This window comes from Parambassis ranga, chromosome 1, assembly GCF_900634625.1.
Source record: "Parambassis ranga chromosome 1, fParRan2.1, whole genome shotgun sequence".
NCBI classification, from domain to species: Eukaryota; Metazoa; Chordata; class Actinopteri; family Ambassidae; genus Parambassis; species Parambassis ranga.
The window spans coordinates 6449822-6474039 of NC_041022.1; the positions used below are offsets into that span (position 1 = coordinate 6449822).

The 24218-nt window shown below is 42.6% G+C and overlaps 3 protein-coding genes and 1 long non-coding RNA gene across 6 annotated transcripts; all 4 read left to right on the forward strand.

The window, feature by feature from the left end:
* The first annotated feature begins 1080 nt into the window (after positions 1-1080).
* On the forward strand, positions 1081-7009 carry pi4k2a (phosphatidylinositol 4-kinase type 2 alpha). The gene is made up of 9 exons (XM_028414621.1): positions 1081-1591; positions 3702-3902; positions 3976-4107; positions 4206-4359; positions 4436-4497; positions 4964-5063; positions 5165-5298; positions 5397-5456; positions 5878-7009. The coding sequence occupies exons 1-9, from the start codon at positions 1253-1255 to the stop codon at positions 6037-6039; spliced, it is 1344 nt and encodes a 447-aa protein (XP_028270422.1). The 5' UTR covers positions 1081-1252; the 3' UTR covers positions 6040-7009.
* A 3128-nt stretch (positions 7010-10137) lies between these two features.
* LOC114442238 (uncharacterized) lies at positions 10138-10573 on the forward strand. The gene is made up of 2 exons (XR_003671325.1): positions 10138-10317; positions 10399-10573. It is a non-coding gene; the product is annotated as an uncharacterized LOC114442238 (long non-coding RNA).
* Positions 10574-10641: 68 nt separating this feature from the next.
* LOC114436986 (zinc finger protein 287-like) lies at positions 10642-15583 on the forward strand. Its single transcript, XM_028407386.1, has 4 exons — positions 10642-11246; positions 13870-14175; positions 14293-14873; positions 15049-15583. The coding sequence occupies exons 1-4, from the start codon at positions 10742-10744 to the stop codon at positions 15070-15072; spliced, it is 1416 nt and encodes a 471-aa protein (XP_028263187.1). The 5' UTR covers positions 10642-10741; the 3' UTR covers positions 15073-15583.
* Positions 15584-16224: 641 nt separating this feature from the next.
* zfyve27 (zinc finger, FYVE domain containing 27) lies at positions 16225-23456 on the forward strand. Of its 3 annotated transcripts, XM_028415849.1 has the most exons (14): positions 16225-16712; positions 17376-17619; positions 17747-17817; positions 17927-18113; positions 18894-18989; positions 19174-19286; positions 19370-19488; positions 20569-20640; positions 21019-21039; positions 21224-21244; positions 21720-21861; positions 21965-22011; positions 22129-22210; positions 22296-23456. In XM_028415849.1, the coding sequence occupies exons 2-14, from the start codon at positions 17384-17386 to the stop codon at positions 22364-22366; spliced, it is 1278 nt and encodes a 425-aa protein (XP_028271650.1). In that variant the 5' UTR covers positions 16225-16712; positions 17376-17383; the 3' UTR covers positions 22367-23456. The 3 variants fall into 3 exon arrangements, with proteins under 3 accessions (XP_028271650.1, XP_028271659.1, XP_028271668.1); XM_028415858.1 differs by lacking the exon at positions 21019-21039; XM_028415867.1 differs by lacking the exons at positions 21019-21039; positions 21224-21244 and having other exon boundaries at positions 16235-16712.
* The last annotated feature ends 762 nt before the right edge of the window (positions 23457-24218 follow it).

A 24218-nucleotide genomic window follows, 5' to 3' on the forward strand; every position in this document is an offset into this window, starting at 1 on the left:
TCTGGCACCGGAAAACATGTATAAGACATTAAAACAACCTTTAAAAGCAACATAAACATTACAATACCCATTAAAATACCCATTTTTACTAGTATTTACAAGATATAACACCATATAGGCCATATAGGTTGAAAACAAGGTATAAAACCAGTAGCCTTCGTAAATATTCTTGCTTGGTGTAGTAAATGCATTATGAATTCTATTACACTGGATGCCTCTGCAGAGATACTGTTAACGATTATTTTAACCTCACATTGATGACACTTCAGCTCAAAGGATTGAGCAAAGTCACCAGACTGACTGTTTCCCACTATGACTGTTACTCACTGAATATTCAGAACAGACACATGTGAGATGTGGCTGTCCTAAAACATGTGAGTGCCTCAGATTATATCTCCTCTGACCTTTGACCTTACACTGAAGCACAGTGTGGAGACAGTTTAACCACTCAGTATTTTTAAAGTGTAAAGCATCTACAGCTTACTTACTACAGATACAGAGGATCAATGGACTCAATAAATTAAAGTTTTATGTGATAGCCTGCCTCTATTAGTGGATTGGAAACAGAGCGATGGCGCCAAAGAGTCATTACAGCAGCCATACAGTGTATCAGCTCCTCCTGTTGTGATGAAGCCTTAAATTGGCTCCTAGACCAACAACAATATATGATTCAATGTGTTTTAAAAAGTAATGTGCATTGGCCATGTTGGTTTTCAGCTTTATATTGTTTATCTTTATCCTTTGATTAAATTATTTCAAATTAATGAAGTCAACAACATTTTTTAACCTAATTTTCCATTTTTTAATTCTATCAGGCTGACAGAATGTCCCTCCTGACATCTGCAGGTTTGAGAAGTTATACCTCAGTCACATAATACATGAATACATCCATGATAAAACACTAAAATGTTTATCAAAGACTTTTTTGTGGACTTAATTGATTAGGTTAGCTACGCTGTCACGTGTTTTCCGTGGGCGGAACAACTGTGTCCAATCAGCACCGTAGACTCCGTTGACGACAGAAAACCCTTAACGCTGATTGACTTCCGAACCAAACACTCACTAAGCCCCGCCTCTTCTAGGAAGCTGACAGTCATCTGATTTTTCTCTTTTCCTGTGTTTCCTTGTTAGCCACCGTCACTGTTAGCCAACAAAACAACCGTCCCACTTTCTTTTCCCTCTTCTCTTTCTTCTTCTTTCTACTTTATCTTTTTACGGGAACTAAAATAACTCGTCGTCCAGCTTCATAGTCATGGACGAGACGAGTCCGCTTGTCTCTCCGCTCCGGGACTCGGGTGATTTCAGCTACTGTCCCACGGAGCCCGCCAGCCCCAGGGGCGCATTTGGAAGTACCCCGGGCTCCGTAGTGCGCATCCCGGCTGGTAGCCCGGGACGCAACCGAGAGAGACAGCCACTCCTGGACAGGGACCGTGGAAACTCGCCGAGGGATCCGCACAGGAATGAATTCCCAGAGGACCCCGAGTTCAGAGAGATCATCCGAAAGGCCGAACGAGCCATAGAGGAAGGGATCTACCCGGAGAGGATCTACCAGGGCTCCAGTGGAAGTTATTTTGTCAAAGACTCACAGGGGGTAAGAACTGTTAAGTTAAGCTGTTGCTGCTATGCTAACGGCCCGCTTTGGCTGTCTGGTGACCCGTGAAATCAGAGGTGTTGTTTGTGATGCTATCGCTGTAAGTCTGGAACATGCAGTGTGTTTTGATAGTCGCTACCAGGGAGGGCCTCTTCTAACTAGCCCGGGATGACTTGGCAGATACACTGCAAACAACACGGCCCTACTTCAATCCAGATAAACTAATAAACTTACACTGAGATATCGAAAACATCTTTATCAGCCATATTGGATATCACCTCCCTCTCTGGAGTTAATGAAACATACTGGCACAGCACACAAAGTGCTGAGAGGGAGCACACCAGTCTTTTCACTTGCAAAGCAATGCCTTCTGGGATCTATGCTTTACTGTGAAAGGTATCCTGTTGCATTTAAAACAGATGTAGGTTCACTGAGAAGTGATATATAATTGTCTTCTCACCTCAAATGGCTCTTTGTGAACCTGTACAGCAGGCAGATACATTGCATAGATTTCCTGAACACATACTCAATTGCATTCATCATTAATGTGACTGGGTTGTATGATATGAGATCATTAGGGTTATCTGATAAGTTGTCACTGTGATGTCACCAGTAACACATGCCCAAAGATAATATAACTGTTACTTGTCCTTTCTGTTAGCTTTCTGTTTACCTTTCCCTGTATTGAGTCAGGTATCTTATCAAGCTGAAAATGCTGACCACACATATCTCATATTTGTTGTGGCAGAAGATCTAAAAATTGATGCACAGTCTGGATAAATCAACACATGGTCAGTTTTTCGCCGCCTGCAACAGCTCCTGACAAGTTCTTATCATCACATTAATGACACTCTGTACACTCTGGGCCAGTCTAATAAAAGTCTTGAGTAACTTACAATGTCCTCCCAGTAAGACCTAATCAACAATCGGTGCCTTGAGTCAAAGAAGGAAGTGTGTCTGTAGACTTTTACTTTCAGGTCTTTTCATGTGCCATTTGCCCACCATTTTGAAAGGACAGAAACAGAGGGGAACGTGGTATTGTCGGCTGGATGTGTGAGGTTTTTGTCTACTGACCTGCTCTCCTCGACCCCCACCTCTCTGGTTTCTTTAGTTAGTCACCACTGTGCTTAGTGGTCATGTGCTTGCTCCCTGTGACGATATAATTCTCTTCTATGACCAAGTTTCATGTTGTAATCTGAGTGCGTGAGTGTGAGTGATGCCAGTAATGCAACATGTGATTTCTATATTCAACTCTAAAGTGACCCCACACCCAAAATTTTTCTTTTTCTTACCAAAGTTCTTCTGTAGGTTCTGTTTGTAAAAAGCCTGTGAATGATGCTCAGGACCTTTCTTAACTAGTTGTTGTTCAGTTCAATAGCCCTGATATGCTGAAGTCACTTACACACATGAGTTGCTCTTCTATGACCGCAAAGGTAAGAGCAAGGAACATTTATGTATACGTTAAGTAATCCTTTATACATTCATATACAGGACAAACATAAACATTACTGCACAGGACTGCATTTCTGTTAATTATGCTGTCCAGAGCTGATGAGCTAAACTGTTGCTTAGTCACATTTATTGTCAGGAGACCAGACACCAGGGAGCACGATGAAGAGCCAGGTCACTGATGTTTGTTTTTACCCTAGCACTAAGACATCCCCTCTTCAGCGTCAGGTGACACTTGACAGATTGGAGGATGACTTCCATGCAACACCAGTCACTTCTATGTAGTTGGCATTATAGTAAGGCTCTCTGCCTAGGCAGCCATACTTCCTCGTCCTCTCATGCTGATATAAAGGCAGACTAGATGCTACATCAACTTGTTAGCTCATGTAATGGTATTAAAACCAATCCAACTAAATTTTCCGTTAAAGGAAACTCTATTGTTGTTGATCATCAGTACCTTTCACTCATTTAAAAGCACTCTTAATGGTATAATTTCACAATCAGTAGTTTCTCTCTATACTTCAGTAGTGTTTTCTCAGTTCATGATGGATATGATTATCAAAGAGTTTATACTTAAACACAATCAAACCTTCTTTTTCATTCTTCAACTTTGCTTTATCTGCCTTTCTTGGTCACCTCCGTCCTCTATTTCCCTTTGCAGAAGATCATTGGAGTGTTCAAACCTAAAAATGAAGAGCCCTATGGCCAGCTGAATCCCAAGTGGACCAAGTGGCTCCAGAAACTGTGCTGTCCCTGCTGTTTTGGCCGCGACTGTTTGGTGTTAAACCAAGGTTATCTCTCAGAGGCTGGGGCCAGCCTAGTTGATCAGAAGCTGGAGCTCAACATTGTTCCTAGGACCAAGGTAAAGACAGTACTGTGTTGCAGAAGCAACAACTCAAATGTTCTTTCTCTCTAAATCAGCGTTTTCACTTCAGGTGGTGTACTTGGCAAGTGAAACATTCAACTACAGTGCTATAGACAGGGTCAAGTCTCGAGGAAAAAGGCTAGCTCTGGAGAAGGTGCCTAAAGTTGGCCAGCGCTTCCACAGAATTGGACTGCCACCAAAGGTAATGTAATTAATATCCTCAGTTACTCATTTAATAATTGAATGTAATGATCTGTGTATGATATTCACCAATTATGTGATCTGTTTTAATCCCACAAGGTCGGCTCCTTCCAGCTTTTTGTTGATGGGTACAAAGATGCAGATTTCTGGCTGCGGAGGTTTGAAGCAGAGCCTTTGCCTGAAAACACCAACCGGCAGCTCCAGCTGCAGTTTGAGCGGCTCGTAGTCCTCGATTACATCATCAGGAACACAGGTATGTAGTCACAGTGTTCAAAGTAAAGTAACTCATTTATTAGAATACTTTTTAATGAACTGTTTTTCTATTCTAGATAGGGGAAATGACAACTGGCTGCTGAAGTACGACTGTCCCATGGACCCTGTCGGCAATAGGGTGAGAAGACACACTATCATACAAGCCCTTTCCTATGTGTTAGTGATAATGCTGTTAAGAAGACACCCTTTTTACGCTTTGCAGCAAACAGAATTGGCCGTCTCAGTGCTTGGCTTCAAAGGGCATGCTGGCAGTCAGGAAGTGTAATGTAGTGTTGGCACCAGCTTGCTTTTTTACACAGCTGTCAATTTGGTGCTGTGACTACATCTGCTGCTAGCTCAGGGGCACATCAACAATGCCCTGCTGTTGTTTGTCAATTCCTTACACATGGCAAGATACCTTAAAAGGGTCTACAGAAACAGTTACCACTGGACAAAACTCTCATCTGCATTCATTCTTGGGACAGATGTCTACAATTTTCACCCCTTTCTGGTGCAGTAAATGCCACCACACATTGACCTGTACAAAAGGAGGCAGACAAACAAACTTGTGTGTATGTAATACCCTTTTGTCTTTACCTCTACAGGACACAGACTGGGTGGTAGTTAAGGATCCCATCATTAAGCTGGCAGCCATAGACAACGGCCTCGCCTTCCCCCTCAAACACCCCGACTCCTGGAGAGCATGTAAGCCCCTTCACTGCTGTAGCCCTGACTGATCAATGCTGTTGTTGCTTTAAAAGTAAATATGCTTTGTGTTCCTGTTTTATGACATTTCCAATCCCCAGACCCCTTCTATTGGGCGTGGCTATCCCAGGCTAAAGTTCCATTCTCCCAGGAAATCAGAGAGTTAGTCCTACCCAAACTCTCTGACCCAAATTTCATCAAAGACCTAGAAGAGGACCTTTATGAACTATTTAAGGCAAGAAACTGAATCATATGTTTAAAAAGAGTTAGAGGAGGATGACTAATGAACACTGCGTTTAACATTCTATATGTCTAATCTGCTGTGTCTCACAGAAAGATCCAGGTTTTGACAGAGGACAGTTTCACAAACAAGTAGCTGTGATGAGGGGGCAGGTAAGGTTTCTCCTCTTTTTTTCCCCATCTGTCTAGACAGTAAAATCTAAAGCTGATGGAGGGACACATCTAGAAAATGGTTGGTGGCTTTGGGATGATTTAGTGTGGTTGGTGCAGCTGCCCAGTGTTGTGTAGATCATTTGAAGTAGTGCATGAAACTAAACAGTGATGTAAGTAAGTGATAAGTTGAGAGGGCATTCACAGAGCACTCTTTTCAATTGTGGCCTTCTGGAATAATGAAACACAGTTTGAAAAACACTGACTGGCACTTGGACATTAGACAGTTATTTCACAGTATCTTCACACATACAGGCAGTGTTAGTCGACAGTTTTAGCTGGTTTTTGGTTTGGTGTTTCTGGGCCTGAATAGGGGAAGTGACATTAAAATGATGTTGTCTGTCATTTCTGTTTTTATCTTAAGATCCTGAACCTGTGCCAAGCCCTGAAGGATGGTAAAACGCCCCTTCAGTTGGTCCAGATGCCACCAGTAATCGTTGAAACAGCCAGAGCACCTCAGAGAGCAAACAGTGAATCCTACACACAGAGTTTCCAGAGCAGAAGACCATTCTTCACCTGGTGGTAGGGAAGGAGTGGCAGCGCAGAAGAAGAACAACAGCAGGAAGCTGGAGGAGTACGGATGGAGGAGAAGATGGAATCTGAGCGCTCAGATTTTTGTCCTGGAATTGGAAGTAACCCTCCCCACCTTTCTCCTCTCATTATGGATATTTTGGTAACAGAGAGTTGAGTTAGTGGGTGTAGTGATGAGGCCAAAAGAGGAAGATTCTTACATCATATCTTCCCTGTTTGCTTCTGTGCCTTGCATGGATGCCAATGAAAATGTTTAAGTGATGAAGATTCTGTACCTTCCGGAGAAATATTTCAGTGAGAAGACTTTTCTGTTGGACTCCTGGGTGCACATAATGTTTCACACACATGCACGCCAGTCGGAAGCCTCTCATGCGTTTGTTTTGGATGAGGTGTTGCATTCCATGTGTTTATTTTTTCATACCTCTCTGCCTTTAATATTCACACGCATACTCCCTCCTCTGCAGTTAAAAAAGCCCCCTGGCTTGTGAAAGCAGCGGTGCCACTTGATCAGCATTTTATTTTTTAACAAAACAGAGAAGTGTTCTTGGTGGTGAGGTCTTACAGATGTAGGAACTGAACACTCAGTGGTGTGTGTGTGTCTTTACACAGTGAACACATCATGTTACTCCTCTTAAGATTAGGATCTGAAAATTGTCTCAGCTGCTATTAGAAAGCGGAGGTTCAAACTGTTAGACTCTCTGGCTCACCATCATTTGTCTTCCCACTCAGATGAGTTAATTTGTCATTTGAGATGGAGATAAGCTGACTGGCTGTTGGTGGACCAAAATTCACCTCCTCTAGTGTGTCCATGTTGAAAACTGGTAATTTTCTGGCTTGTGGGCAGTAAACGGAGAAGTAACTTCCTGCTGTGTTGAACTGACATGAAATGTAATGTGACAATGCACTGTATAATTTGTATGTAATATTTAATTATAGATATAATTAAAACATATTAATACAAATAGCTTGTGTGCAAAGAGCTTGTGATTGTACAGGAACACTTGCAGGTCATAGTTTAAGAGAAATATGCCGGGGAGTTAACGTCGGGTAGTAACAAATTTACAGATAGTCCACAGTTTCATCAACTTTCAACACTCACTGTCTTCATCTGAGTCATTTCCTGCTTTTTAAAGGAACATTAATTCAGATTACATCACAGTAATCTGAAAAATTGGACGAATTTGGCAGCTTAAATGTCACATATTTTGCACAGGAACAAAAACAGCTAAGAGATGGAATATTGCATCTATAGCTGCTGGATGGTAAAAGAATGCTGATTCCATGTTCCATGTCATCAATATTAACTAAAAAAATAATTGAATGGGGCTTCACACATGACAGCCCATTTCTATTAAACACCAGGACACATCACTGAAGTTTGTCATTGTGCTCTAACAGTAGTGATACAGCATGTCCTTTCATGCAAAGTCAGTCTTGTATTTCATGACTTTTTGTTTCATCCTCTTTCCCGTGTGGTACTCCAAACTCCAGGTAGTTTTTAATGGAGGATGCGGTGGAGGTAGCGCTCTGAGTCCCTGGCGCCCTCCAGCCTCACTACACCCAATCTCCATGACAACGGTTTGAAGGGATTTTGGTTTCCTGAGGCGTCGTGGTCGGTCTGCAGCAGAAATTCTCCAGGACTCTGTGCTAGGTCGGCCTCTTCATCCTCAACACTGTAACCAGAAAGTGGCTCCTCAATCCTGGAAAACAGAGCAGAGGTTCAAACTATTTAAGTGAAATAAATCACCACAATGTCATTAACATTTTATGATTATTAGCTAAGATCTACTGAAATCCTGGTCTTGTTGATATTTTGTAAGCGATTTCTAATGTCATGTCAACTGTCATACTGGCCAGTCATCCAAAGGACAGTATTTCATTTGTTTTGCTGGGTGCTGTATTGTTATTGCTGCACTACCATGTAATCCCTTTTCCCACTCTGTAGCACTTCATTACTACTCCAACAGGTCTAATTTCATCTCGGTGAGGAATGTGGAAAATGAAGCATGACAGTTATGTGTGTCTGTGTGTGTTTTGTGTATGTGTGTTGGTATGCAGAGAGAGAAGACACTGTCTCGTGAGGTCGTGATGACTTTGTTAGGCACATGACACAGTACACAGTGCATTTCAAGACTCTGTCTCTGCAGACAGAAGAGTTTCCAGTCAGACTCTTATTATTAGATTAGAGAGAACAAATGAACTCATCATGTGCCTTTTCATGCCTTTTCTTTATTTTTTTGACATCGTCTCACATACCTGAGATATCCAGATTCTCTCAGCCACTTATTATTGTCTCTGTGTCCCTCTGCTCTGATTCCTCCTTTGTTTCTTGCTCGGACTCTCAGCCCTACTAGGGCCTGTGCCAGCCCTGCCTCATCTTCTGTCTCTTCCTCTTCTTTTGCCTCTTCTGTTGGTTCCACATCCGTGTCCATTCCTCGCCACACCAGCTTGGCCCGGTGCTCGGCGTCTCTGTCCCCGGCTTTTCTGAACAACTTGTGCAGCTGATGCAGTTTGACCCCTGAGAAGATGTTGGAGCAGCCCGACTTCCTGCTGCGACGGCTGCAGGGATTCCACTGCGTAGGCAGACTATCGTCAGCAGTGCTGGATGCCAGGTCCTCCGCCATGTTTATCCAGGTGGAAAGCTTCCAGGCGGTTATACAAGGGCTGGAAGATGATGTGAAGGGAAGGTGAAAAAGGGGGAGAGAATTAAAGAAAGCGGTCAAACTAAAGATATCACAAGCACCGTCAAAGCCTTCATCCAATCTGAGCGCAGGCCAAAAAACACCTAGTTACCTCAGACACACCTGCCCTGTGTGCTCAATAAGGGAAAGGAATGGACAAAAACATACACAAAGATCCACACAGGGCTGCAACCAATACTGTAGTTTTAAAGAAATCCTTGGGCCATAAAATAAAAGGAAGATTGTTGAACTTTGTGTAACCAGCAATTAAACCAAAAACCAGTTGATGAATTGATCAACTTATCTATTTATTAAAACAACTACACTTTAAAATGTTTATTTATACTCATTTAATTCTAATTTATGGGCAGCAGTGCACTATCAATACATTTTCCCCCACCTACCATCTTAATAACCCACATACTGTTTATAGGAGACCTTTTATTGATCAGTACTGAATTTATAAAAGTTGTTTCTATAGCCAATACTGTTCAGTTTTTATGTCATCTTTAATTTTCCAGTATTATCAATCAGAATGTACACAGTACATACAGGGAATTTGCTTCAGCAGTTGTTGACACTGCAACACGACACATACAAACCACATCCACTGATTATCTATTAGCTTGTGTTATCTATTATATATAAAATAAAAATTAACCTTAAGAATTATTGGTGTGATGTAGTATAATGAGAGTACTCACCCTCTGTGGTATGAACGAGGCACGATGCAACCAGACACTGCAGACAGACTGACTAATGAGCTGCCACCCAGACTACAACCTTCACTAATGCCCAGCCGACCCACTTCTGACCGGTGCGTCAGAGCCTTGCGGGGCGTTAAAGGAAAAGGCTAATCAAATAGTGTAATCCATTAATGACGTCAGTGCAAAGGTACCAGCTTCAAAACAACAGTCAGTCTGTAGACGACATTAATGTGAAAAAGCAGTAAGAAGGCCAAGATTCTGTAGAGAGAGGAGAATATATTCACACTGTAAGAAGAGACCCTCTCTCTCTCTCTCTCTCTCTCTCTCTCACACACACACACATACATGTATTTTCCATAGACTGTAAAAAATAATCAACAACAGCCATCATGACGTCACCATCTTGACATTTTGGAATCAGAAGTGACAGAACCAGGCTAACCTGTACAGACTCAGTGCTAAAAAAAAAAAGAGCTGCACTGGTGACTGATTTAATAGCATACTGTCTCCAAAGGGCCCTGGTACTGTGTATACTGTTGTTCTTGTACCCAGGCTTAAGACTCATTAAACACACAAACACTGTCAGCTATAAATAAAAGCTTCCTCTTGGTTCCTGCTTTATATAACCTCATTGAAGCTTATTTTTCTTGATGCACCTGAAGGCAACGTAATTAAAGGCCAATCAACACGTGTGTTGTGATTGCAGCTGACTTTAAGGTGTGCTGCTGCTCTGTCACCTCATTCATCTCTTCTCTGTGATAAAACATGTATCGGCTATTTACTGGTCCGCTGCAGTCTCGGCGGGCTCTTCTTCTAGGGGCCTGCGTTCAACAACGAGCTACTTACATCCACTCAAAACTACCTAAAAATAAAATCGGTGTGAAGGTGAGTTAAAGTGGAGCCACTGGTTTGTTTTTTGGCTTTTATTTATTGTCTTATTGACTGAAGTAAGGCGTTGCCCTGCAGGAATCTGTGTGCGTCCTGGCTGTGATGGCGTGTGGCGTCCTCGGACCTTCTTGCTGGATACTTTCCCACTTAGAAGGCTACAAATCCCGTGACTGATGGATTGGATGAGGCGTTGAAACCATCGTCCACATTGTGATTACTGTGTTTTGTTAATGTAATAAACCTGAGCTTCCTACTTGTTGTCTTTTTTTAAAGTTTGTAATGAACCAGTGCAGTTCCGCCTTCACACCAGTAGGCGTCGCATTCTGTCAGCGGAAGTGAAACCTCTCCCTTCGCCACAAGATAACCATCATCTGTTTGGAATGTGATCTTACCTGATCACAGAGCTCAGAACCGATGCGCCATGAACCCGCAGCTGACCCGAACTAAAAGGCCTCCGTGTGTGCCGAACCCACACGGAGACGAGGCTGCGCTGTTTTTCCAGGAGGCGCTTGTTGCTGCGATACACGAGGCGTTTGAGGTGGCTGTGGGGATCGCAGTTGAGGAGGTGAAAACGCGCGTAGGTCAGGCGACGAGCGACATCTACGAGGAGCTGCGACGAGAGAACGAGTCCCTCAAACAAAGGCTGCAGAGAGCCGAGGCTTTGCTGGATAAAAGAGGCGGCAGCAGCCCTACTCCCAACAAACACATCTACTGTAAGGCAAGGAAACGTACGGACCGACCACCGCAGCCGAATCAAATAAACCCCAAACCTGCAGTGAGCAGTGTGCGCGGCTGTACCGGGGTTACAGGTGAGTCTCCTGCAGCTCACAGCGGTGCGCGTCAGCCGCAGCAGACAGCCAGCAGTGATGGGGGGGCTCAGAGCGACAGTGAGGCAGCTTCAGATCCAGAAGACGAACAAACTAAAGGTATGAAGCACACTGTGTTTGATTAGCTACAACTTTGTGGGATGTTTAAGATCAAGATGTTCATGTGTGCTAAATATAGTTTCACACATTGTGTAAATAGGAGTGATGCCTGTAGAGGGAGCCAAAACTACAACTCAGCTTATTTTCTTAGTCCCATACATGTGTCACTAAGAACACTGCAGAAACTGGTCACTTCTCCACTCATCATTAACATAAGAACACATAAATGTGTGTGTTGGTACATGACAGAAGAATATACACTCAACAAAAATATAAACGCAACACTTTTGTTTTTGCTCCCATGTTTCATGAGATGGACTTGAAGATCTAAACTTCATTCCAGATACACAATATTACCATTCCTCTCAAACATTGTTCACAAATCTGTCTAAATGTGTGATAGTGAGCACTTCTGCTTTGCTGAGATAATCCATCCCACCTCACAGGTGTGCCACATCAAGATGCTGATCTGACATCATGATTAGTGCACAGGTGTACCTTAAACTGCCCACAATAAAAGGCCACCCTGAAATGTGCATTTTGTTTCTGCTTTATTGGCGGTCTGGGGACTCAGAACCAGTCAGTATCTGGTGTGACCACCATTTGCCTCATGCAGTGCAACACATCTTCTTCGCATAGAGTTTATCAGATTGTCTATTGTGGCCTGTGGAATGTTGGTCCACTCCTCTTCAATGGCTGTGCGAAGTTGCTGGATATTAGTGGGAACTGGTGCACGCTGTCGTATACGCCGGTCAAGCACATCCCAAACATGTTCAATGGGTGACATGTCCGGTGAGTATGCTGGCCATGCAAGAACTGGGACATTTTCAGCTTCCAAGAATTGTGTACAGATCCTTGCAACATGGGGCCGTGCATTATCTTGCTGAAACATGAGGTGATGTTCATGGATGTATGGCACAACAATGGGCCTCAGGATCTCATCACGGTATCTCTGTGCATTCAAAATGCCATCAATAAAATGCACCTGTGTTCTTCGTCCATAACAGATGCCTGCCCATACCATGACCCCACCACCACCATGGGCCACTCGATCCACAACATTGACATCAGCAAAGCGCTCACCCACACGACGCCACACACGCTGTCTGCCATCTGCCCTGAACAATGTAAACCGAGATTCATCTGTGAAGAGAACACCTCTCCAACGTGCTAGACGCCATCGAATGTGAGCATTTGCCCACTCAAGTCTGTTACGGCGACGATCTGGAGTCAGGTTAAGACCCCGATGAGGACAACGAGCATGCAGTTGAGCTTCCCTGAGACGGTTTCTGACAGTTTGTGCAGAAATTGTTTGGTTATGCAAACCAATTGTTTCAGCAGCTGTCTGAGTGGCTGGTCTCAGACGATCTCGGAGGTGAACCTGCTGGATGTGGAGGTCCTGGGCTGGTGTGGTTACTCGTGGTCTGCGGTTGTGAGGCCGGTTGGATGTACTGCCATATTCTCTGAAACGCCTTTGGAGACGGCTTATGGTGGAGAAATGAACATTCAATGCACGAGCAACAGATCTGGTTGACATTCCTGCTGTCAGCATGCCAATTGCACGCTCCCTCAATGCTTGTGGCATCTGTGGCATTTTGCTGTGAGACAAAACTGCACATTTCAGGGTGGCCTTTTATTGTGGGCAGTTTGAGGTACACCTGTGCACTAATCATGATGTCAGATCAGCATCTTGATGTGGCACACCTGTGAGGTGGGATGGATTATCTCAGCAAAGCAGAAGTGCTCACTATCACACATTTAGACAGATTTGTGAACAATGTTTGAGAGGAATGGTAATATTGTGTATCTGGAATGAAGTTTAGATCTTCAAGTCCATCTCATGAAACATGGGAGCAAAAACAAAAGTGTTGCGTTTATATTTTTGTTGAGTGTAGAATAAAACATCAACTGGAAAGCTTTTATAAACCTCTCTGGATGCACATTTATACTGCTTTGTACACATAAGTTTGCATCCAGCTATCAGTGGACTGATGCTATTTTCACTTTTAGCCCATGTGGCTTCTACACATAGGTAGATAGCATAGACAGTTAATAATGCTAGTTAGTTGCATTTGGCTTGTTGTCTCAATTTGAGGGCTGCATCCTGTGATGCCTGTGTGGCCTGGTCACCTGTAGTTTGAACCTTTGCACACTTTGCAGCTTCTTTTAGTCAAGTCAAGTCAAAGTCAGCTTTATTGTCAACTCTGCTATATGTGCTGGACATACAGAGAATCAAAATTGTGTTACTCTTCACTCCGCAACATGTAACATGTAACTAAAAACTAAAGATAAATATAAAGTGTAAAAAATGTACCTACAATGAGGCACACACAAAATACAAGGCACATAATGAAGGCACAATGCAGTAAGAGTGCAAAAGATGTATAGTGCAAGACAGTGCAGTTGGCATAATATAAACAGGAATGGTTTAACTTATAACAGCTTATTGAGACTGGTATATTAGACATTATCCCTGAATGGAGAGTCGGCACTAGCTTTGGCTAGTTACACCCAGATATGTAACATGTAGGAGTGTTGATTCATAAGGAAGCATGTTGTTCATTTTTTTATATGAAAAAGTCTAAAGCTCTCTTATGCTCTGTTTTTGCATTGGTCACTGCAGAGCCCACACGTGTATGTGTGGTGAAGGTACAACAAAGGAACCCACCATGTCCAGACCCAGGAGCCCAACGCTGCCATCCACCACCATCACACGCCGCCATTAACGGGACACTAGAGCAGGTTGCTGTAAAGCAGGAGAGGCTAGAAGATGAAGAAGAGGTGGAGATGGATGGTTCCTCTTGCTGTTTGGACTCCATAAAAATGGAGGATTTTAGCTTTGAACGTATGTCAGTGGTCCAGTCTAAAATGCTGGAGGATTGGAAGCCAGATGTGCTGGATATTCAGAGCCAGGACTCAAACACTCAGGGTAAGAGACGATCACAAAATGGAACAGCATTGCCATTCCACATGGAACTCTAGCTTGATATAGTTTATATAGTAAACAACTTTTCAATTCCTAACCTCACGTGTTATTTTTCAACAGATCACCCCTCAGAGCCTCCCACTAGCCTCCCATCACCCACCGATATTCCGTCCCTCTCTTCAGAGTTTCCAAACATCTTCCAGCTGGCAGAACCAGCTTCTGTTTCAGAAGCCCCTTCACAGGTTTACGGAGTCCATCCCCAGGCCAGCCGCAACCAAAGCCACACCGCCGCCACCCTCTACGCCTGCAAATCCTGCGGTGAGACCTTCCACCTGCCCAGCTTGCTGCGTCGCCACCATGGCCACTGCAAGCAGAGACTACAGCAGCACTGTCCTCAGCCCATACCGGGAAGCAAAAGGCCCCGGCTGCAACTCTACCCACCGGGCTTCAGCCCCTTCCGCTGTGCCGAGTGCAACCGAGAGTTCAACCGCATGGAGAACCTTAAGACCCACCTGCGCATCCACACAGGAGAGAGGCCGTACACCTGCTCGGTCTGCTCCAAGTGTTTCCGTCACTCCGGGGCTTTAACGAGGCATTTCCGCATACACACCGGGGAGAAGCCTTACGTCTGTGGACAGTGTGGGAAATCTTTCAGAAACTGTGGGGGGCTCAAATTCCACCAGCGCTCCCATATCAACCAGGTACAGTAGTCCTCATGGTGTAATCATTTGATTTGATACAGTTCTGAGCCTCTTGCATCTTCTTGCATACTTCCATCTATGTGGCCTTTCTGCTTCTCATACACCCTTGAATCCATTGTACTCTTTGCACCCTCGTCTTTGAGGTTCTCTCACCCACACTGTATCATCTCAACAGGTTTTAGGGGCTCTTAACTGTTAACACACCATCCATCTTTAAACTGCTTATCCGGGGCCCGGTTGTGGGGGCAGCAGTCTAAGCAGAGACACCCAGACTTCCCTCTTCCTGGACACTTCTTCCAGCTCTTCCAGGGGAATCCTGAGGCGTTCACAGGCCAGCCGAGAGACGTGGTCTCTCCACCGTGTCCTGGAATCCGAAACAGATGCCTGAGCCTCCTCAGCTGGCTCCTCTCGATGTGAAAGAGCAGCGGCACACCAGTCAAAAAACAAAAAAAAGGAATGATTCCAAATACTGTAACTACATGATCTCTAGTGTAATCACAGTGCTGCTTTTTTCCTTATGATGGCTCAGTAGCAAATAATAATAATCATATGTGTGTGGAGACTTTCAGTGCAATTCCAAGTGCTACTTTTCTGACTTGTTTAATGTTTATACAATAAATCACTGCTTTTCTTTTTTTTATGTTTTGTAATGGGTTTTGTGGTTCACTTTATTCAAACAGCTCTTGTATTTATCACTCTATGGAAAACAATGTAAGTGGTTTAATAAAGAGTTGATATTTGCACAAAGTACAGAAGGTTTGTTGTGGTGTACAAATGCACTGCCAGTTTCAGCAGCAGCTGAAGAGGTGCAGTAAAGCTTAGTGCAGTCATTCAACTCACCGAGGAGTGACTCAATCAATTATTCACTGACATTGACTCAAAGTATTCCTCTGTCTTCTCAGCTTAGTCTGTTTAATTGAGGGCACTTTGAAGTGGACAGTTTCCTCCTTCTATTACTGTTTTTGCCCTTATACTATAATTCAATCAACATAAATGAGTGTGGGAATGTGAAATCAGGACAGACATTCTGCAGCTCAGGGTGTAAATAGTGTAACTGCAGCAGGTTTGTTGCATGTAAAGGGTGCACATTTAATACTTACAGAAGTAACCATAATTGATAAGTAATTTCAATGGTGTGGTTATAACTGCTGAAGCAGAGATAATAAAACAAAACTGATTGTCCTTTCAAGATGATTGTGCTATTATCATGTAGATACAAACAGGCTGCTGTGACTTAAGGCAGATGCCGAATGATGCAATACACGTATTTACCACAAGGTGTCACTGCAGACGTTAAGTCCACCGTACAGCAATATGGAGGAATTGTGCTGCTTTTTAGCTCACCGACATGAAAACCAAAAAACAGAAGCGGATTTTTCATATTACCAATAGATCTGTATAATAACACGTAATGTTTAAATAACTGTCTACGTCTAAATGTTGTAAAAATCTAGTCGACTCTACCCCCTGGCGGTCATTCTACTCTGTGATCGACTATATTCTGCTCCTTTTCTGCTATCAATTAACCGGCCTGGACAAAACAAGGAAGTGGACGTTCGTAGGACAAGCCAAAGCTAACAAAGATAGCTTATCCGCGAACAAAATAAGCGTTTTATCCTGCAGTTCTACGCGCACACACCGGACAGCTTTATAAACCGCCTCGTTGTGAGAGGTTACAGCTCATGCAGGAGGATTGGCAGCTGTCATGTTGAACGAGTCGGCTAAATTTGGAGGCTCTTCCTTCCTCCGGGCTGATGAGGATGTCGGTGGGACTCGCTAGTTTTGCCTATTTTCTTCTCAGCACCTCTGCTGCTTCATAATTTGGACGCTCAGCTCGGGGTAAATTATCTGCTCGATACTGTTAACCCATTAGTTATTGAAATGTATTAATATAAATAAAACGTTACAATACAATGTTTTTGTGGCGTCAGAAGGGAGGTAACTTTACTGTTTGGCTGCATCTGCAGGCCACAATTGTTAATGCTGATTTTAGGATTATGGCGCTTTTTTCTGGTTGGTAATAGTCATGATCAATAGTTAAATTCCATAGAGGTGAATGATTTGGAATTGAAAGACCTGTTGCGTAATATTGTAAAGGCTACATTCAAAACATCAAGAAGTTAACATAACCATAAACTATATATCAAACCCAATATTCTTTAGCCTTTTTAGAGACATAATATTTTATATTTGTGTCTGACAATCTCCTAAAATCATTGCGAGAACTATATACTGTTGGCCCTTTTGTCAATGTTCATACTAGGAAGCTAGCTTACTGAGTGTGGGTAATGTAGCTAAGCATAATTAGCCATACATTGTTCTATTAAATAGTTTGTGCTTCTATTTTGTTTAATGTAGATTACAATCCTTGTAGTTTGTAAACCTATAGGTTTGCGGAATGGCCCTTTCTCACTGATCACCTGGGTGTGGTCCAAAGTTAACCTCTTGATGACATTAGCTCATCTCACCTCCTGTTTGCTCTCTCCCACTCTGTTTGTGCAGAAATCACCATGCACAGCTCCGCATCGTTCCAACAGGACCCTTCTCAGGGTGCAGCAGGGGAGCGCGGGGAGCTGATGCACACATTATCTAAGGAGACCCTGGGGTCTCCAGATGCCTCTGAGTTGGGCAGCCCTCGCTGTACCCCCAACTTTGACCTCCTCAACATGGTTGTGTCCTATAAGAGAATGGCCTTGTTTTTAGAACCAGCGGCAGATGCAGTGGAGCTCACCCGCTTCCTGCTAGGGTGTGTATGTGTGGTTGCAGCCTGTATGAGCCTCATGTGATATAAGTGCTTTGCCTTGGGTAGTAATTGTAGAAAGCCATATTTATAGTGGAATATTCAGTGTGATCTGTTGTTTTTTTTATCTCAGATGGAAGATGCCGCTGTGCTCTCTGCTTGTTTGTATATTCCTCAATATGTTCTTCTGCACAGTTAATGAAGGTAAGATGAGGCATAAGGAAATGATATTGATCCAGCTTTATTGTGGTGTTTTTAAAGGCCTGCATGAATAATGTATACGCTCGTTGTTCTGTCTGCCTCTGATATTCAGTTGGATGGTTCACCGTGAGTGTAGTGGCAGCATCGGCACCTGCTGCCCTGGGATACCTGCAGGACAGGTGTGGGGGCAGAGCCTCAGAAGCGGAGCTTCAGAAGAGGCGCTATCATGCTGTGCACCGCAGAGACTTGCAGACAGTGCATCTCACCAAACAGGAGGCCATGCTGGAAGTCAAAGACCTGTAAGACAATTGCTGCAGGGCTGCAGCTAAAGATTATTATTTTTTTTAACAATGACTAATTTTGTGATGATTTATTGATTATTTATTCAGAAATTAGCGCGTAATATTTTTAACGTGAGATGTCTTGTCTTATCAACATTAAATAACATGTCAATCAACACACTAAATCCTTCTATGTATTTATATAGAGTGCTTGTGTGTGCGGAGAGCCAATGAGTAATTCTCCATGTGTGCACTTGCTGTTATATCTGCATGTATATTAGATTTATATTTACATATACTTCTTCTTTAAATTCCTGTGATTCTTCATTCTGAATCGGTGGAAAAGCCAATAGATGACAATGCTAAACTGTAAAACAGCTTTTACTTTGAAGTAATCTTCCAACAAGCCAACATTTTGTTTCCCCTGGGTGGTAACAATATGCATAGCTTGACTGCTGGTTGGTTGTACTCTGTGTGTTAGCAGCATATATTGCACAATATTGTTGTTGCTTAATAGAGCTGGTAGTCTTATTTTGTATACTCACTTATTTCTGGCTAGTATGAGTCCTTGTAAGTCGTCTAGCTGTCACAGACTCCACAAGTTGACTATTTTTTCTAATTAATCTATCACAGACTAATTATAAAAAAAACATCAGGTACTTTTTGGAATGAGTTTATCTTCAGGTGCTTTTGTTCAGTATGTGCGTGACCTTTAAATGGTATTTGTTCATGAAAGTGTTGGGCTGTATCTGTGTTCTTACAATGTTTGTATTTGTGGGCGTTTTCTGTCTTCACCAGGTTGAAGCACCTGGATGACATGCTGTCATCTGCTTGTCAGTCAGCAGAGGCTATTTATAAGGTCCTGTACTGGGATAATCACACCAAGTCATCAAGGTCCGTACCTGTGCTCACACACACGCATACACACAGACATCACATGGGATCGATATTACTCAGCAGCTGAGTCACTAATCATTACAACTGCAGCATGTGTATTAAATGACATGTACATTCAGTGATTTAGATGTTTGTTGCCAATCAGTTTGAACAGTTTGAATGTCTAATATCCCTCATCCAGGTTCTATGGAGGGATCTTAATAGTGGTGTGTCTGCTGTATGTTGCTCCTGTGGGCTGGGTCCTGGCTGGGCTCAACAGCTCCATCTTCCTTTGGAACAGAGACTTCTGCAGAGGTTAGTTCATTCTGTCTCACTATAATCTGTTTACAAAAGTAAAGCAGAGGTTTCTCATGTGCTGTCCCGTTCTCTTCTTCCAGTTTTGTTGGACCTTAGGAAGCTGTTCCACATGGGTCAGACCCAGGTCCCAGAGGGGGCGTTTGAAGAACAGGAGCAGGGAAACATGCTGGACAGGACCCCCACACCAACTAGTGTGGAGGTGAGAGGAAGAGGGAGGAAAAAGGCACATGAGGGCTTCAACAGTAAAGGATTCAGTTCTGATTTACATTAAAACCACCCACAGCCGTAAGCCTCTTACCCTGTTGACCCCTTGTTCTCAATGTATTTGTCCCGTACCATACTGCAAATCCATGCATGGATTTGTTCCCTCCACTCATGGCAGCTTGTTTGTGTTATCAGTTTATTGTTCAGCAGAGGCAGGAAAACTGAAACTGATTACATTCATGGTCAAACTCTCTGGGGAAGCAAGCAGTCTTTTTTTTCTTGTTATTCACATCTGTCACATTTTTAGTCTTTATCGGCTCATTTTTCACTGAAAGGTCCTTCACCTCTATGTAAACAGCACAACTGTGGCTGGAAGTAGACGGCATTCATTCAGTTTAGCATTCATACAGCCAGAAAATATAAAAGAGACAAAGAAGGGAAGGATTTTTTAAAAAATCACTAGAATCTGTTTTTATAGTAGACGTCAGTTTTGCTATGACAGGAAAAAAAGAATGGACAGGGTCCACATTCTTTCAACTGTTCACATTTTCACAACCTCAGCAAACAAGGTGTTTTTCACCGTACTATATACAGTACATGAACTTAGGTATTTCAGTGTGCAGAGGCACCATAGTCATGCTGTTCTGCAGGTCAAAATCAGGCACAGTGCCACTACCTGGACTTCATTTTATGTTATTTTTTGCATCTTACAATCTTCCTCTGCATCTACAAACAACTTGACACCTTGCTTTTTTATATACCATTTATGAGCCATGTAGCACTCATTTTATGACTCGGGTATATTTTATGTTCCTCTCTTTCCTTCCCTCTTTTACTGTATTGTCACCTCCTCTGCTCATTCTCTCGCAAATCCTACTCAAAAGTCTCCATGACCGCTGGTTGCAGCAACATGATTCATGGCTTCTGGGTTGCACTGAAGAATGCAGACGTGCCTGTGGGTTTGGTCCCCAGAGTGTTCCAATGATCTGACGGTCATCCAGTAGTTAAATGTTGATAGTTGTCCAAGCCAACAGTCATGTATATCATGTGTGACAGTCTGTGTCTGTGATGGCAGGACCTGTCTCCTGGCAGTATAGAGGAAGCGGAGGAGGCTGAGCCTGATGATGAATTTAAGGATGCCATTGAGGTAAGTGTAACCCTAAATGTTATTACCCTGTTTTAATTATTATTATTATCATTAACTGTTAGAATTTCCGAAGTAACAGTGATTCCTTTAATCTGTAGAATTTGTTTGGATAGAGCATGAGGGCCCTAGAGCCAGCAGCCAGTTAGCTTAGCTTAAAGATGCTTAAATTCTTAGATATGTGATTGGTATCAATCTTTTCCTTTATTTCTCACTGTGAACGCACATAATTTGCATAGAATATAATTCCTTTAATTGAGCCTTTCATTCTGCCTATCTCTGAGCTGCCTCTTTCTCTGACCTTGCTACTCACTGAGGAAATCACATCATTTGTCATTACAACTTCCTGTTTGTTTTCCTTCTGCTGTCCATGAAAATCAGGAGCATTCGGTTGCACTGCAGGTGAGTGTTGCCCCCTCAGTTTAGAAGAGAGGCAATAAACTGGCGCTGTAGCTGCCTATGACCTCTGATTCCTGTATTGTAAGGTTGTGAGGTGTCCTTGTGTAGTTTATAGTCAGTCAGACAAACTCAGTATCAGTGCTTGTGGGTAATATCGTTCTTATGTGTTATTCTGTTTCCTAACAAGGAAACTCCTTTGGTCCTGGTGGTAAGGGGATTTTTCATTCATCCAGCTATGTGCATGTAATAATGATATAATGAGGCCCATATTTGCAGTCTCTATTATTCTCTTCACACAGCGTGTTGAGTCATTTCAAGTCATGTTAGTGAGGCACATCAGCTTTTCCTCCCATAAACCATAATATCCTCAGTTTCTGTGTGTTATGATGGAAAGCATGCACAGACGCTCGCTGTTTTTTCTTTAATTATAGCATGTGCATCGATGAGTTTGTGCACAACAACCTATACAGTTTTCTTATATTTAAATTGGTGGAGATTGCTCTGACTTTAGTTGCTGTGTGGACACCTGCTGTGTACTCTCACCATGCCTGATTTTTATGCCAAAAATGTATTAGTAGATCTGGCTGGATCTCATCCACTTCAGCTGTGCTGCTGAGTTTGTATCTGTTTTATACCAGATTGCTGGTCTTTTCTTAATATGTCCTCTTCATAATCCCCCTCAGGAGGATGATGACGGGCCTCTCGGAGCTCCTGAGTATGACACCATCTCTGAAAATGGTCTCCTGAGCCGCAACGAACCAATACGCAGCAAGGTGTCTAAACTGACAGAGAAACTGCGTAAACGCTACCCCACCACCAGCACAGGTCAGCTCTGACTCACCCACTGATTGCATCCCTCTTATTATACCTCAGTGATGAAAGAAGAAACCTATTCTCACTCAATTTTTTTTTAAATCTGTTTCCAAAGGCAACTGTTCTAGCTGCAATGCTGTCTTCTCAGTTCTGAAGAAAAGGGTGAGACTGAAAACTTGTGATGAGAACTGGGAATTTATTTAGTCCCCATGCATTATATAATTTTGTCATTTCTTTTTATGGACACTGGTTTCAACCTGATGTCTCTGTGTGTTGCAGAGGAACTGCAGTAACTGTGGCAACAGCTTCTGTTCCCGATGCTGTTCTTTTAAGGTTTTGAGATCCTGCATGGGGGCAACGGGTAAGAAAAAGAAAACACATAAATAACCAGATTTTTGCTCAAACAGATTAATGATGGAGTTTGTCTCTCACTGTTTCCTTCTCAGCTCCGGAGGCGCAGAGAGAGACCGTGTTTGTTTGTGCTGCCTGTAACTCATCTCTCATCAAGTTACAATGAGGTGGCATGTTAGATTTGTCTCGCAGCAGCCAGCCAGAGTTTATTCACTGTTCGCCCCTGAGCTATTTCTCTGAAACCCAAACCTACATGCCTCGGTTTTTCATGATAGAACACCCCCCATGTGGAACTCCACTCCTTGCCTTCACTGGTTGCATCCCTCTGTAGCCTCTCCTGTTGCTTTTGAGATTTCGACTGTAACATGTTAGATTTTTCTTGTTTTAATTGCAAGTGATGGACTGGAACTTCTGAATCAGTGAGACTGAATACAGAGCACGATGGCTCTGTTATTATAGGACCTAGTACAAAGCATGCACACAGGAGGCCGGACTGAGCAGAGAGGATATCAGTGGTTTGGTCTGAATGTTCATATCTTCAGCGTAGGGTTAAAAACTGTACTGTGATGCTGAAAGGAACAAAACTGAGACTGCACTATGATTCAGGAACATTTGGATTGATGATGTTTTTGATGTCGTGGGTATAAGGCTGGAAGTTTTCTCCAAAGAAACTAGATTTGGTGCATTCAAATGAACAAAGTAACAGACATAAAGATGATATGCATTTGGCCTATAATCTGTTAAACATTTGCACAGGCTATGTTTACTGTCTAACATAACATAGACCTTCACCTGTCAACAGATACTATGTGATCAGCCATGGGTTGCCCTTTAAAGGACTGGTGTTTGCTCACATATTTCATATATTCTCTAGTTGGCTTTGAGCAGTTGTTATGTTTTTACTGTATGTGTCACATGAGCAGTTTTTTATTAAGTACAGCAGCAGCCACCAGGTGTAGACGTCCACGAAGCCCATTCTTTTCTTCTAACTGGATCAAAGTCGCCCTAACTGTATTTAAGCTGTTTGAACGGACTGAGAAACGAGCAGAAGTCAGAGCCTCATACTCGTGCAAGCAGGACTTGACTTGAACAACTGATGTGGAGGCATTGTGACAAAAGTGACTAAATAGTTTTAATCATGATTCAGACACAGCTGATTGTAACCGTTTGCTTTGCTTTTATTGTAATCATATATAATCTGTTACTGTAAATGGTTCTAATTGTTCTATATCTAATATATTTAATTTAAAACTGCAGAAAGTGCAAGTTATTATTTGACCCTTCATGATTCAAACTGTATATATTGACCCCTATTTTAAAAGTTGCAAATATTCCTTTAATGAAATAAACTCTGTGAAACTTTAATTAACAGAAAATGACATGTGGTAAGTATGTTCTTTGTCAGATGAATCAGATACATAAACATACACCAGCAGCTGTTGACATCTGCCTTTTCAGTTCTGGGCATTTGCAGGCTGTCTTGATTATAGGATGTTATATTAATTTTCCTTCCTGTTTTAATTGTGTTCGCTTTGTATCAGTATTTGATGAAGAAAGGCAGCAGCTGTCACTGTTGAGGAATTATCTTCAGCATTATTGAACTATATGTTATTGGAATATACCAAGACCTCAGTGTAAACTTAAATATTTGGATCCTATTTTAGCCTCCACATTACAGTGTTTAATCTCCATATGTATATTGCTGCTAGTTTACTTTATTGAAAACATCCATATATGATGATGATTTTTAAAAAAAATTTTAGATACTTTAATAATCCCAGAGGGAAATTGTTTAAGGCTGCTGCCAAGCAGTGTCATACTATGACACCAGTGAGTACACTGGAGGCAGTGCGGGTAAAGTGTCTTGCCCAAGGACACACAATGACTTAGGGAGGAGTTGGGATCGAACCACCAACCTTCCGGTTATTGGACAACCCTGCTATACCACTGAGATGATGATGATGATGATGATGATGATGATTGATGATGATGATAATGATGATGATTAATAGTCCACA